We start from the raw sequence: 13,987 nt of genomic DNA on the forward strand, positions 1-13,987 counted from the left end.
ACTTCCAGTGGAGGGCACTCTCTACCTTAGGTATAAATTTTATCAGCCAGTTAAGACCCACCTTTTGAACCATAGTTGAAATTAATTTACTTTGGAAACTGCATTTAATATATTTATCAATGTCAGATATGATTCACTTTTTTGGGGGGAGCAGGGGATTTGTAATGAGTATTGGGAAAGTACATATTGATAATAAGGACTCATAATCTGGGTTTGTGGCTCAGTGGTAGAGCGCTTGCCTAGCATGCGTGAAACACTGGATTTGATCCTCAGCACACATAAAAATAAATAAAGGTTTTGTGTCCATTTACAACTAAAAAACTATTTTAAAAAATAAAATAAAAGCAGATTGGGTTGTAGGAGGTGTAGCTCAGTGGCAAAGTGTATGTTTAGCATGTATGAGCTGCCTTGGCATACATACATGCAAAGCTGAATGGTTTTGTAGTTAAAACTTGAGTTTTGCTTTTTAGTGGTTTGTAGAGTCCATTAGTAGATTTATCTGTAGATGTAATATTCCTGTTTAGAGTAATCTCTTTTTGAAAAAAATACAAAATTAAGGTTTTTTAACTTTCCTAGACTTGGCATTATATGACTTTTCAAGTAGGGTCAGAATTTAAGACTAATGTTTGGTTCCTTAGACATTTTGGGTCACTTCATATCTTTCAGAATATTCCCTTTTATCCTTGACTTTTTCATTTTCTCCTCCTACCTGTACTGATGTCAAATTAATTTCTGTGAAATGTAACTTTAATCATTTCTGAAATTTTTTTGTTGGGGTGGGGAGAGGTTACTGGGGATTAAACTCAGGGTGCTTTACCAATGAGCTCAATTCCCAGACCTTTCTATTTTTTATTTTGAGACAGGGTTTCAACTAAGTTGACAAAGGTGGACTGGAACTTATCCTTCTGCCTCAGCCCCCCGAGTCACTGAGATTATAGATGTGTGCCATCGCTTCTGGCAGTTATTTCTTATTTTGATTTTGTTACATTAATTGAGCCATGAGATTAAAGTTAACTCAAATTTTTGTAATTCTTATGCCCCCCCCCGTCTCTATCAGAAATGTTTATTGAAAGCAGTATACAACTTGAGTGTTCCATGTATGAAAAACCCATCAGCTAGAAATCATTCATGTTTATTTTCTCTTGATGTATACTTGGATTTGCTGTCCCTACCTTTTTACCAACCCATTTATGTTTTCTTAGAATTTTATTTTATTTTTTTTTTTTGCATATCATTCTACTGCATGCTCACTAAGGTGTTCAGAAGTAGTTTGAAAACAAACTAATAGGCTCTTGAACCCAGTTTAAAAACAAAAAACAATTATGGGCTGGGGTTGTGGCTCAGCAGTAGAGCACTTGCTTAGCGTGTGTGAGGCCCTGGGTTTAATCCTCAACACCACATATAAATAAATAAAGGTATTGTGTTCACCTACAACTAAAATAATTAAAATTTTTTTTATAAAAGCTATCACTTGTACCATCCTATGGCTAAACAGTGGCAAATTCATTTTAAGTGTCTCTTTGGGGACAAATGACAAACTATTATCACACTGTCTTTTAAACTATGGTGACAATATTTGTTCTGATGCCTACCTTGTGTTGTTCCATGATCATAGCAAGTTCTTTCCTTTCTGCTCCTGATTTGTTTACAGCTGGATTAGGGAAATATAAAGCATAAATATTGAAAAGTAATTTGAAATGTTATATAAAGAAATTGTTTGGACTAAGAAAATTTGGCATGGGTTTTAAGTAGGGTGAACATACAACCTGGCCTGCCAGCAGCTGTTTCAGTTTACCTCTTTTGCTCTTGCATAGTTAGTAATAGCATTCCTCTCTCTTTTCATAAGTGTTCTGCCTTGGACAATGTATATGATCATCATAGTTTTAAAAACAGTGTTGATGTAATCACTTGTCATTTTCCCCCTAAAAAACTCAAAATGTATTTTCTTCTTTTAGCCACTGGGTGGCACAATTGCTCCCTATATTTACTGGGTTCAGAAGAATGTTTTCTAATCATTCTTTTGAACTCCTTTCTATAGGGCAACTGTGGCTTTCTGTGACCTTTTAGATTGTGATATTTCTTCCATAAATCTTCACTTGTTGCCTGCATATGATACTCAAGGTTTTTTTAATTTTAACCCTCCAAATTTAAGACCATTAATAAACATGATGCAGTTATTATGGTAAAAAATTATTAAATGCTTATTGATGAATTAGAAACTCCTAACTTTATCACATTCAGAATTTTTAAGCTCAGTTTTTTGGATCTGATCATTTCCCTTTTTGCTATTTCTGTGATTGATGTTTGCTCTCATTCTATCCTTTCCTTGAAGGAAGTTACTGGAAACTCATCTCAGCAGGAATTGTAATCCTCATTTAATGAAAGGCTGCTTTACATTTAGTTATTCCCTTAAGTCCTTAGCCAACATCTTAGCTGCACTATAGTGAAATAGATTTTAAGAAGAGAAACACAGGGCTGGGGATGTGGCTCAAGTGAACCTGGGCCGCATGCATGCCAGGCGAGCGCGCTACCACTCGTAGCGCTACCTAGCATGCGTGCGGCCGGGGTTCGATCCTCAGCACCACATACAAACAAAGATGTTGTGTCCACCGAGAACTGAAAAATGAATGTTAAAAATTTTCTCTCTTAAAAAAAAGAAGAGGAGGAGAAACACATAGTTGTCTTTACTTTTGCTTAGGTAGGAAGCTGGAACTTGATTAAACATAACTCATTTGCTGAATATTAGACTTTATAAAAATCAAATAGTAAGTACATAGTGATAGAACTAGTGCTGAAAAAGCAAAACTTCATTTTGGCTCTTTGGAGTTTAGTTTTGGAATGTGGTGGAAGTTTTCTGCTATACCATATAATATATTTGAATCATTTGTGCTTTTTAATGAAACTTTACATAAAAATGTTAGAATTTAAAATTTTTATATTGTAGGACTTGAGCCCTTTTATAAAAAATTAAAACATTATAGCTGGGTGTAGTGATGCAAACTTGTAGTTCCAGCTACCTGGGAGACTGAGGTAGGTGGATTACCAGTTTGAAGCCAGCTTCAGCAATTTTGTAAGACCCTTAGCAACTTAGCAAGACCCTGTTTCAAAATAAAAAGGACTGGGTAAAGTGCCTCTGGTTTCAATACCCAATAGCAAAACAAAAACATTATGTACTATGGGTTTTCTTTTAAGCTATTAAATAAGTCTTATTAAAGGAAAATGATTTGATGTGGTTTCTAGCTCAGTGGCTGAGCATATGGAGGCTGTGGATTCAGTCCCTAAGACCGTTAGGTCCCCTGAAAAGAAAATTGAACTTCTGATAATAGTTCTCCCATTGTTTATTATAGATCATCACTTTCTGGATGGAAGTATTCAGTTAAAGACTGGTTGATAACTGATGTGGACTATTTCAGCTTCTTATTTTCCACACTTACAGGTAACCCCATTTCACTTGCCAGGTCACAAATTAAAAAAACCTCATTCTTCTAAGATTTGCTGTCTTATCTGTTTGCTTTCCAGTATGGAAGATGATAAGTAATCTGTTGTAGAAGGATTTTTATTATAAGTGAAAATCTTTGAAAGAATATTTGTACCCTGCAGTATCAAGTTCCTGAAGCAGGTGGTACATGATTCAACTTCAGTGACTCAAATCTCTCATAAATATCCAACACTTTGGGTTATTTGAAAATCATGTGATTATATTTTCATCTCCTTCCTAGTCTTTATTCTTAATTTTATTCTCATCCTTGTTTATAGTGAATTGTACCTAATTGGCTCTTTTTCAACTAGCCAGAGAAAATTCCACTGCATGGTTTAAAAATGCAGCAAACAACAGATCTCCTTTCCAAACATGTTCAAATGTTTAGTTTGATATAATAATATCAGGTTTTGATTAGTTCTTATACTACATTCCATTTACCCTCAACAAAATTGCAAAATGAGTAGAAATGCTGTCTTATTATCATTTTGAATAATTGTGCTATTTCGATATTAACCTTTTTATACTTAGATGATAATGATGAGATTGAAATTTTCTAAATGCTTGAAATTAGGGGGGTTAGTTATTATCCAAATCCAGAAAGAACTTGACAGGTTTCAGAATGAAGTTGAATCTATTAAGATAACTATTTTGAAAATTAACTCCTACATGTTAATTTCATATTTTTTGGATGAGCACATTTGAGGTAGGAGGGATTTATATATTATGTTTATATATTTATATAAAAGTTACCCGTCAAAAAGCTTTTAGTTTTACAAAACTCAAAGTTAGTACTGTTATGTGGCTATTAAACTTAGATAATGCCTCTTCAGGGTGTACTTATAGAAGGATAGTGGTCTGAACATCTAAGTAGGCAGTGGTATTTAATCATTCTGAGAACAGCTACTTTGGGACATTGTCTGTGTAGCTTAGGTCAAATGTACTGGGGTGATAAATCAAAATTTGTTAACTAAGGTGTAGTTGAAGGAACTACAAATGTATTGTCCATCTGCAGGACCCTGAGTTCAGTTAAGAAACAAAAAAATAGACTTGGGGGATACAGTCATTTTAAAACAGGGCTTTTATCTAAGAAATGTAATGTTTGGCATTGTAAAAGTATGTTATTTTTACTCATTCATTTGCTTTTTCAAAAAATTTTATTTTTTTAAGTAAAAGTATATATTTTACTTTGGGTCAGAGCACATAATTATGTGAATTTAACTGCCTCATTACTACAAGTTCATTTCTTAAGATAATTATATGATATGTAGAAACTAAAGAAGGGTTTGCTGGAAGGTACATGTTACCTGTTTATCAAAAATTATGAAGACTTACTGCTTTGTAATTAATTTATTTTTACATGGCTTTCTTTCTTAACTGCTTTAGGCTTTTCAAAAGAAGAGTTGACTTGGCTTCAGAACCTCCGAGGAGTTCCTCATGTCATCCAGACACAGCTTTCCCCTGTGCTGCTCTACCTTACAGACTTGGATCAGTTTTTACACCATTGGGATGTAACAGAGGTAATAGAGCATTCAAAACAAACCGATAATTACTGAATTTCTGTTTATTAACCACCAACAGTTACTATATGTGTTAGGGTTGCCTTGTGAGCTGTTTTTAGAGAAATTAGTATAAGAAATGATCCCTGTTTTGAAAATGCTTATCCCTGAGAGGAGATACTTGTAAGATGAGTGGTTTTCATTATGAAGCTCCACTAGAAATAGAACAAAAATCAATACTTTGAATGATGGAGACATTTATTTTCTTTTATTTAGCATAAAATAGATCCATCTGTTTAAAAAAGGAAAGAAGTCTAATTTTTAAAATAAATACAACAAATTTAAACAATCTTTTAAAAAGAGGACTTTGATTTATATAATTCCTTTTACAGACCAGAAATTTAATAACTTTAATATATTTTAGTATTTATGAAATACTTTGGTTTCCAAAGCAATTATTTGTTTCCTTTATAAATATTAAGGCAAATCTTGTAGATATCTAAAAAATTAAACTTAATAAATAAGGTGAATATTTTAATATTTAATATTTTGTTGAAATATTAACATGTTTATGTTTCAGTACTATTTAATGAAACCTCTATCTAAAACCACAAGTCTAGCTGGGCACTGCAGCATACCTGTAACCCTGTAGTTTGGAAGGCTGTGGCAGGAGGGTCGCAGGTTCAAGGCCAGCCTCAGCAATTTAGCAGTCCCTAAGTGAGACCGTGTCTAAAAATAAAAAGGGATGGGGATTTGGCTCAGTAGTTAAGGGCCTATACAATCCCTGGCACCAAAAAAAACCAAAACAAAACAAAAACAACAAAGCAAGTCTAAATTAAATTGGAATTATAAGATTGATAAGTTGTTGCAGATGTTACCAGTGCTTAAACTAAATACACAAAAACATTACAACAGACAATACTAAGGCTTTGATGCATTTCTCCTTTTTTTGGCTTGATGGTAGGATTAAATTAAGGGGCCCTGTGCTTTCTGAGTATATGCTCTACCACTGAGCTTAATGCCCAGCCCCATTTCTTATTTATTTTCTTTTTAAAAATATTTCTTGGGCTGGGGTTATAGCTCAGTGGTAGAGTACCTCCCTTTCATGTGTGAGGCACTGGGTTCGATCCTCAGCACCATATAAAAGTAAATAAAGGTATTGTGTCCATCTACAACTGAAAAAAAAATTTAAAAAAAATTCTTCACTTGCATTCAAAGTTGCTTATTCTTATTGATTATAAGTGCAATTATGTCATCCCATGTAATTTGGGGCGGGGTATCAGGGTTTGAACTCTGGGGCACTCAACCACTGAGCCACATCCCCAGCCCTGTTTTGTATTTTTATTTAGAGATGGGCTCACTGGGTTGCTTAGCACCTGGCTTTTGTTGAGTCTAGCTTTGAACTCGAGATCCACCTGCTTCAGCCCCCCAATCCATTGGGATTACAGGTGCCACCGGATCTGGCTTACCCCATGTAATTTTGGTTTTAATCTTTCACTTATAATCTGCACTTATGTTTTTGCTGGCTGATTTTTAAAAAATGATCTAAGAGGCCCTGGCTAGGACATTGCATTTTTCCCCATAACCCAATGACTAACCCCCACCCCGTCAGTGTTCTTCTGTTTTGTTGTTGCACTTTATTCTGAATTCTCTTCAGGTTCTTTTGATTTTTAGGGTTATACTTCTTATAGATACTTAACATTTTTCTGTCATGGCCTTTTTAAAAATTTTAGATCTATTTTATACTAAATAAAATACCTTTATTTAGTTCTGTTAAATGTTTATTTTTTAGTTATAGGTGGATACATTAAAAAAATTTTTTTTATGTTGTGCTGAGGATTGAACCCAGTCCCTCACACATGCTAGGCAAGTGCTCTACCACTCAGCTACAGCCCCAGCCCTGTCATGGCCTTTTTTTGACTTTGGTTTTGACACTTAAGGCTTTGCCAAAGACATTTATCCTCCTCTTATATTACTTACAGTATGTAGTATTATGTTTACTTGGGGTTCTTCAAAAATACTGATGTTTTTAAAAATGAAAAGAAATAATGGATTGAGGTGAAGTTCTTGCTTACTAGATTCAGGATTGCCAACAGTATATAATAATGGTAATTGTGTCCTTTGAAAGCACAGGTAGATTCTGATTTATTTAAAGTGTTCTGTCAGGCATAGTGACACACACCTGTAATCCTGTTGACTCAGGAGGTGGAGGTGGGAGGATACCAGGTTTGAGGCAGGCCTTAGTAACTTAGTGAGACCCTGTTGAAAAATAACAAGGGTTGGGTTCAATATCTAGTACCACCCTCCACCCCCACCCATCAAGTGTCCTGACATTTTGAGGAAAGCATTGTATGGGGATTCCAGGCATAGACTTGCCAGTGTCTAGTGTGATGACTTGAAAACTCAACCTTTTTAGGCATTGTTATTATGAGGTCATAATATATGGTGGTTCTTAGAGCTCTGGTTTCTAACTAGCAATTAAAAAAATTTTTTTTATAAGCCCATCATCTGTAGAAAGCCAAGACACAGTTGTCATTAAAATGTGATTATCCATATATCTGAGGTGAACATTTGCCAAGGCCACCTATTAAATTCCAAGGTTGCTATCTTTGCAATGTTAGGACATAAATTAGGGAAAATTTTAAAGTCTTGTTTTTAGTTATTGAAGTTTTTAAGCAAAATTTATTTTGGATAAACTTTGTTATACTTCAGTCTTCAGGTGAAAATATTTGAAATACATAGTTTTTGACATGTTAAGTGCAAAAAAAATGTTTTTCTAATAACTTAATTTGGGCAAGTTACTAGAGTGGACTTACCTGTTTGTATTATGGCAGTGTTATATGCCTAGGCAAAAAATATTTTTTTAAATAGTAGGACTTTTTGGAGTATGTATTATTTAAAAAATATAGTTGAGAAGGATAGACAGATCATAATGAAAAAACATATTCCGAGTTCCTGAATCGCCCATTTCCCCTCCCCAGGTTCTGCTAGTTTCTGTTACTTAGTTTTTTCCTAAATAACATTTGTCTTCTGTATCTTTACAACAAACTACCTATATGCATATGTTCTTTGGGTTTTCTACTCTTATAGAAATAACATATTGTTTATATTGTTCTGGACTTGCAATTTTCATTTAATGTCTTTGTGATCGTTCTTCCTGGCCACTAAAGAAATCATACAACTGTATGATTGTATGATCTATCTTTTAAAAACAGTAATTAACAGGGGAGGATCCCAAATCGAGATTTCCTTTCCAGGCCCAGCAAACAGTTTTAACGTTAACTGTCATTTGTAAGATATTGAATGGGTGTTTTGTTTTGGTTGTGCTGTGGCTCAGACTCAGGGCCTCATGTTTGCTAAGCACATGTGCTATCTGGGCTACCTTACAAACTCCCAAAGATTTTTTTTTTTTTTTTTTTTTTGGTACTTGGAATTGATCTTAGGGCCTCCTGCATGCTAGGGAAGTCCTCTACCATTAAGCTATATATCTCTAGCTCTTTTTATTTTGAGACAGGGTTTCATTTAGTTGCTCAGGCTAGTCTTGAACTTTTTCTCTCCTCCTGCCTTAGCCTCCTGAGTCACTGGGATTAAAGGCTTGTGCCACCACACTGGCTAAGAATACTTTTTAACATGAATAAACTCTGAAAAAATGGTCATACAAAGTAACAAACAGTTTTAAGAAATAACAGTATTTTCAGTATTTTTTAAATCTCTGTGTCTTTCTCTCTCTCTCCTCGTTTTTTTTGGTATGAGGGCTTGAACCCAGGGGCACTTAACCACTGAACCACATCCCCTCCCCTTTTTTGTATTTTATTTAGGGACAAGGTCTCACTGCATTGCTGAGGCTGGCTTTGAACTCACCATCCTCCTGTCTCAGCCTCTCTAGCTACAATTATAGGTGTGCACCACCATACCTGGCTCTGTTCTTCATTCAGAGTAACGTTAATATGTATTTATACTTTTTTATAGTTTCACCATAAATGTATATAACTTCAAATTTTATTGTTTCGTTTTACATGTTACTGAACTTTTTTAAAAAATATTTTTTAGTTGTCAGTGGACCTTTATTTTATTTATTTATATGTGGTGCTGAGAATCGAACCCAGTGCCTCACACGTGCTAGGCAAGCGCTCTACCACTGAGCTACAACCCCAGCCCCCATGTTACTGAACTGTTAAAAAATAAAATAATACCTTTTTAGTAATTTGCTTTTATTCATTCAACATACTAAGAGAGTTATGTTAATGTGTCAAGTAGTTCATTCTTTTTCAGTGGTGTATGGTATTTCATTGCAAAATAGGAATTCATTGTCTTTCATATTTTGAGTATTCTTAGATTTTCTTTTTTTTTTTTTCCCTACTTTTGGTATCAAGGGCATCCCCTTTTATCTTTAATTGCTCTTTAACTTAACACAGTCTACCTCCAAATTACACTATCCTACTTTATGTAATACTGGAATATAAGGTCATTCTTACTTGTGTTTCTCTGTTATGTAATGTGTTTTCATTTCTCTAATTTCTTTCTCTGCATTTTTAAAAACATTTTTTTTATCCTCCTTAAATTTTTCTATATGGAGCTTTTGTTGTACCTAAATGTTACTTTTACATTTTCTTGGCTTATATTTGCTTAGTGTTTTTTTTTGGCTTATAGTTTATTGTGTTAAGGAAAATAGGTGTTGTGTCCCCTTCTTATAGGTCTCTTAATTAACATGTGTTAGACTATTTTGTTTTGAATGTCATTTTTTTAAAGCATTTTTTTGTGTTTTAGAAAATTATTATGTCTTCAGGTCACTAATGTTTTTCATAGTATTCAGCTGCTTTTATATCCAACCAGTGAATTTTTAAAATTTCTTAAATTTATTTATTTTATGGTACTGAGGATTGAACCTAGGGGTACTCTAATCACTATATTCCTAGAGCTTTTTATTTTATTTTATTGAGATGAGGTCTTACTTAAGTTGCTGAGGCTGGCCTAAAACTTGATATTGTCCTCTTTTAGCTTCCCAAATAGTTAGAATTACAGGTGTGTGCTACTGCAGCTGGCCCAACCAATGTATTTTAAATTTCACATTTTTTTTAATGTCAAGAACTTTTTCTTAAATCTTTTGCTTTTCTTTTGGTTTTATATTTGCTTAAGATAGTTATAAAAATTGTTTTAAGATTCTTGGTTCTGTCAGTCATTTATGTAGATTTATTTTTCTCCTGGTTATGTTTTGTGTTGTACATCTTGTACAGATGTTTTTGACAAGTTTTTGAGTAGATATCGAATAGTGGAAATTTGCTATTTTTGAGTTGGAAATTTTTGTTGTTCTTAGGCTATTTGGCTTTTTTTCTGGTGGTCATGCTGTTTGAGAAGTATCAGCTTGGGCCTTTTTAATCTTGGTTTTAGCTTGATTAGGACAAGTGGCCTTTATTAACATAAGGCTCATTAAACTGTGGCTTCTGACCCAGTTTTGGTTGTTCCTATTTTTTATACCATCCTTGATCTAAGTGTGTACGTTCTTTTAACAGTTGTTAAAATGAAAGAAAGAATATGTGACAGAGCTGTACATGGCCTACAAAACTTGAAATACTATTTGGCTTTTTATAGGAAAATATTTGCCAACTTTTGTTCTTGGGCTCATTAAGCCCTGCTTTGTGTTCTCTGAGCATCTTCTCAATGACCTGGGTGTTCTAGGAAGACCCTCCATTTTCCCTGGTTAGTACTCAGACATCTCTGTGGCCTGTTTGAGCTTTAGGAATTGTTCGTTTTCTGCCCCTGCATGTTCTTTGCCTGGTGTCCTGGAGACATGCCTTGTGCATTCATGGCTTTGTATTCAGAATACCTAAAGAGACTGGAATTCTCTTTACTTTCAGGTTCTTTTCAATCCAAATTCTAGTTGTCAGCAGCTCTCTCAAAGTCCTTGCCCTGTCTTGCCTACATTAGGGAGCCTTCCACACTTTGCTGGGTTCCTCCTCAAAGTGCCTTCAGCAGAGGCCAATATAATAAATTACTGTATTTACAACTTTAGTGTTGGTGAAGTTTGAAAACATTTGTTTTCTATATTCAGTTTTCTGTCTACATGCTCTGGTTTATGACATTTTTATGTGACGCCACTGAAACAAGTAGAGTAGGAAAGTCCCAGATTTTCAAAAAGAAAGAAATTGTTCTTGGTCAGTAAGATACTGCAGCACAGGTAAGTCTTTAGCTGAATAGAATTTTGATTTAGGAGTCAGGGTGCTGCTCCTGACTATACTGTTGACTTCTAGATACTAGAACATTTGAAGTGCTCAGAAATCAGAAACTTCTTAAGCCTGACGTGACTTTCAAAAAAGTTTTGGATTTTGGAATCTGAAGTGTTTTCGGATTTTAGAAATTTTGGATTTTGAATATTTCCATAGATTTCACTCCATAAGAGCCAAATATGCAAATATTCCAAAATCTGAAAAACTCTGAAACATTTTTTTTGGTCCTGGGCATTGTGGATAGAAGATACTCAACCTTCAGCCTATATTTGTATTTTCTGTATTATGAGTATTTTTTTAATACCTGTTTCCCATTATTATGTAGAGCAAATAGGTTAAAAAAAATCTGTTGAACTTGTTTCTTACCTAAAATGTTAAGATTTGGTTACTGGTTTTCTCTTTTGACAGGCAGTTTGTCACAGTTTGTTGGTTATCCCTGCCCGGAGTCAGAGCTTTGACATCCTGCAAAGTGCCATCAGTAAGCATTTGGTAAATATCCTTAAAATTTTTTTTCTCTTAAAAAATAAAACCAATTCAGTAGCTAAGATTTGAGTTTGTCAAAGTCGAAAGAGACAGTGTTTGGAATTCTAAGCTTAAGGATAGCATTGCCTCTAACAGCATTATACAATTTCTAAGAACTGAGAAATCCTGTTATTTCTAGATGTTACTAAGTAATTCTGTGACCTTGGGAGAAATTCCTTCTTTTCCTTTCTTCATCTATAAAATGAGGGTCCATAACATTATACTTTAGTTCTCTTTTGATTTGTGATGCTCTTGTAATTTGCATGTGCATGGTTTTTGTGTATTAGGAACCCAACAGATAGACCTGCGTCTGAGTTCCACTTAGGTAGTTTGGGTTCTAAGTCTTGGTTCCTGGGAGCAGGGTGATCAGTATTGAGACTGACTTCACTTACCCATGGGTGTCTTTTGTCCCTATTAGTATTAACTCAAGAGTAGGCGTATCTCCTTTGTTGCTTTTAATTTGCTACAACTTTGATCTTTAGTTTTTTTATAATGTGTTATAGTGCAAGGGAGAATTCTCAAATTTTATCTTCCTAAAGACTCACTTGTTTTTGTAATTTTGTATAGGCATGTCCATAACCCCTCTTTTCTCCTTCAAAATATTATTTCTCTTGAATTAGAACAGGGTAATTCTTTGAATTCCTGGTACTTCCTTTTTTTTCTTCCTGCTATCAAATTTGCAATTCTTATACCTTGTATCATCAAAGATGCCAACCTTTTTTTTTTTTTTTCCTGTTGCCATCTCAGAGGGTTATGCTTTCCTTTGACTATATTCATTATCCTAGTAAAAGATCAATGTGCCAGCCAGGCTTGGCCACCATTTTCATAGACAGCCTAATGGAGGAGATTAAGACCTCAGAATTTTCAGGCTTTTAAAATGATTACGTGATAGTAGTTTTCAGGAGATTGAAATCACAAGTTAGATTTTACCTTTATGACGGTGTAGTCTAGGTGAATGAACATACCATAATGAGCCTTATTTGGCCTTCCAGGGTTTCTTGACTGCAAAGCAGTCAAGTGTTATGTATAGTAATATCTTATATCCACTCCTCTAATGGTATTTTCTTTGTATCTGAATGGCTAAATCAGAAGGCAGGAGAAGGCTAAATGTAAAATGAACTCTGTACATTTAATTACCTGGAATGGAGTGTGGTACCAAATTCCAAGAGTTTTCTAGTTGGTAAAGTCAAAAGTTTTTAACTGTGATTATTGATGTCAAAATTTTCTTTGGATGCATGAAATAATCCTTTTAAATAATGTTTTGATGAACATTAGAACTTGTAACATGGAAGATTTTAGATTTTGTCATAAAGGGGAGGCAATGGATTTCATTAATCATATTTCTTGGGCTCAGTGGTAGAACAGTTGTCTAGCACACTTGAGGCCCTGGGTTCCATCCCTAGTGCTGCTTATTCTCTTTTCAAAGTTATTTGATAATTAAATTCTCAAAGGAACACATGACCTTTGGGTGCAGCAGGTGGTGTATGTTTTGTGTAAGTTTTTAGTAGAAGCATTATAAGTTTGATATTCCAGTTAACAGATTTTGGTTTTATTTGGGTGATGGGTACTTCTGTAAAGAGGTAATTAATCTCATTTTTCTCTGCTTAGGTTGGGTTGACTGTAATTCCAGACAGCACGGCCGGCTGTGTTTTTGGTGTTATCTGTAAGCTCCTGGATCATACATGTGTAGTTAGTGAAACTCTACTGCCATTTCTGGCTTCTTGTTGCTACAGTCTTCTTTATTTTCTGCTCACTCTAGAGAAAGGGGAAGCAGAACATCTAAAAAAGAGGTAATAGTTTTTTTGTGTGTTTGTTTTTTAACCTTAAGTTTTTCCTTTTCTGCCTTTCTCCCAGATAAATAAATTAGAGAGGGTGAATTAAATTAGATTTTAGAAATACTGTAAATTCTCTTTTAGAGAGTTTGTGTAAATCTAGCTTGTCTTTGCTTTGTTCTTTCATGAATCCTATGTGTGTTGTAGTGAGAATTCTTAGTTTTTTGATTTTCCTTTATAAATTTTATAAGTTAGATGGCATTATAAAGTTTCTTGAGCGCTTTCCCTTATTAACATTGCTGTGGGTCTAGCAAGATAAAAAAATTCTATTCTTAAGAGAATGGGCTATTACTACAAACCTTTGTATTTTGTTTTGGGCTTTATTAGAGCTTCCACAGTGGAATATAAAATTCTTGGATTTATGAAAACTGTTCTAAGATGCTAGTGATTTTAATTAGCCAGTACTTTTGCTCTTAGGTAATATTCAAGCTA

General features: G+C 34.3%; 2 protein-coding genes across 4 annotated transcripts in view; one reads left to right on the forward strand and one right to left on the reverse strand.

The window, feature by feature from the left end:
* INVS (inversin) overlaps window positions 1-13,987 on the reverse strand; it is a 186,380-nt gene that overhangs the window by 25,170 nt on the left and 147,223 nt on the right. The window lies entirely within an intron of this gene.
* The window catches only part of TEX10 (testis expressed 10), a 43,825-nt gene that overhangs the window by 24,367 nt on the left and 5,471 nt on the right, over window positions 1-13,987 (forward strand). For both annotated transcript variants that reach the window (XM_081280882.1, XM_081280883.1), the window contains 4 exons: window positions 3,348-3,436; window positions 4,865-4,998; window positions 11,610-11,690; window positions 13,332-13,513. In XM_081280882.1, coding sequence (XP_081137008.1) covers window positions 3,348-3,436; window positions 4,865-4,998; window positions 11,610-11,690; window positions 13,332-13,513 — 486 coding nt within the window. The remainder of the gene's footprint in view (window positions 1-3,347; window positions 3,437-4,864; window positions 4,999-11,609; window positions 11,691-13,331; window positions 13,514-13,987) is intronic.

This window comes from Spermophilus citellus (genome assembly GCF_964194105.1).
Source record: "Spermophilus citellus genome assembly, chromosome: 2".
Classification (NCBI taxonomy): domain Eukaryota; kingdom Metazoa; phylum Chordata; class Mammalia; order Rodentia; family Sciuridae; genus Spermophilus; species Spermophilus citellus.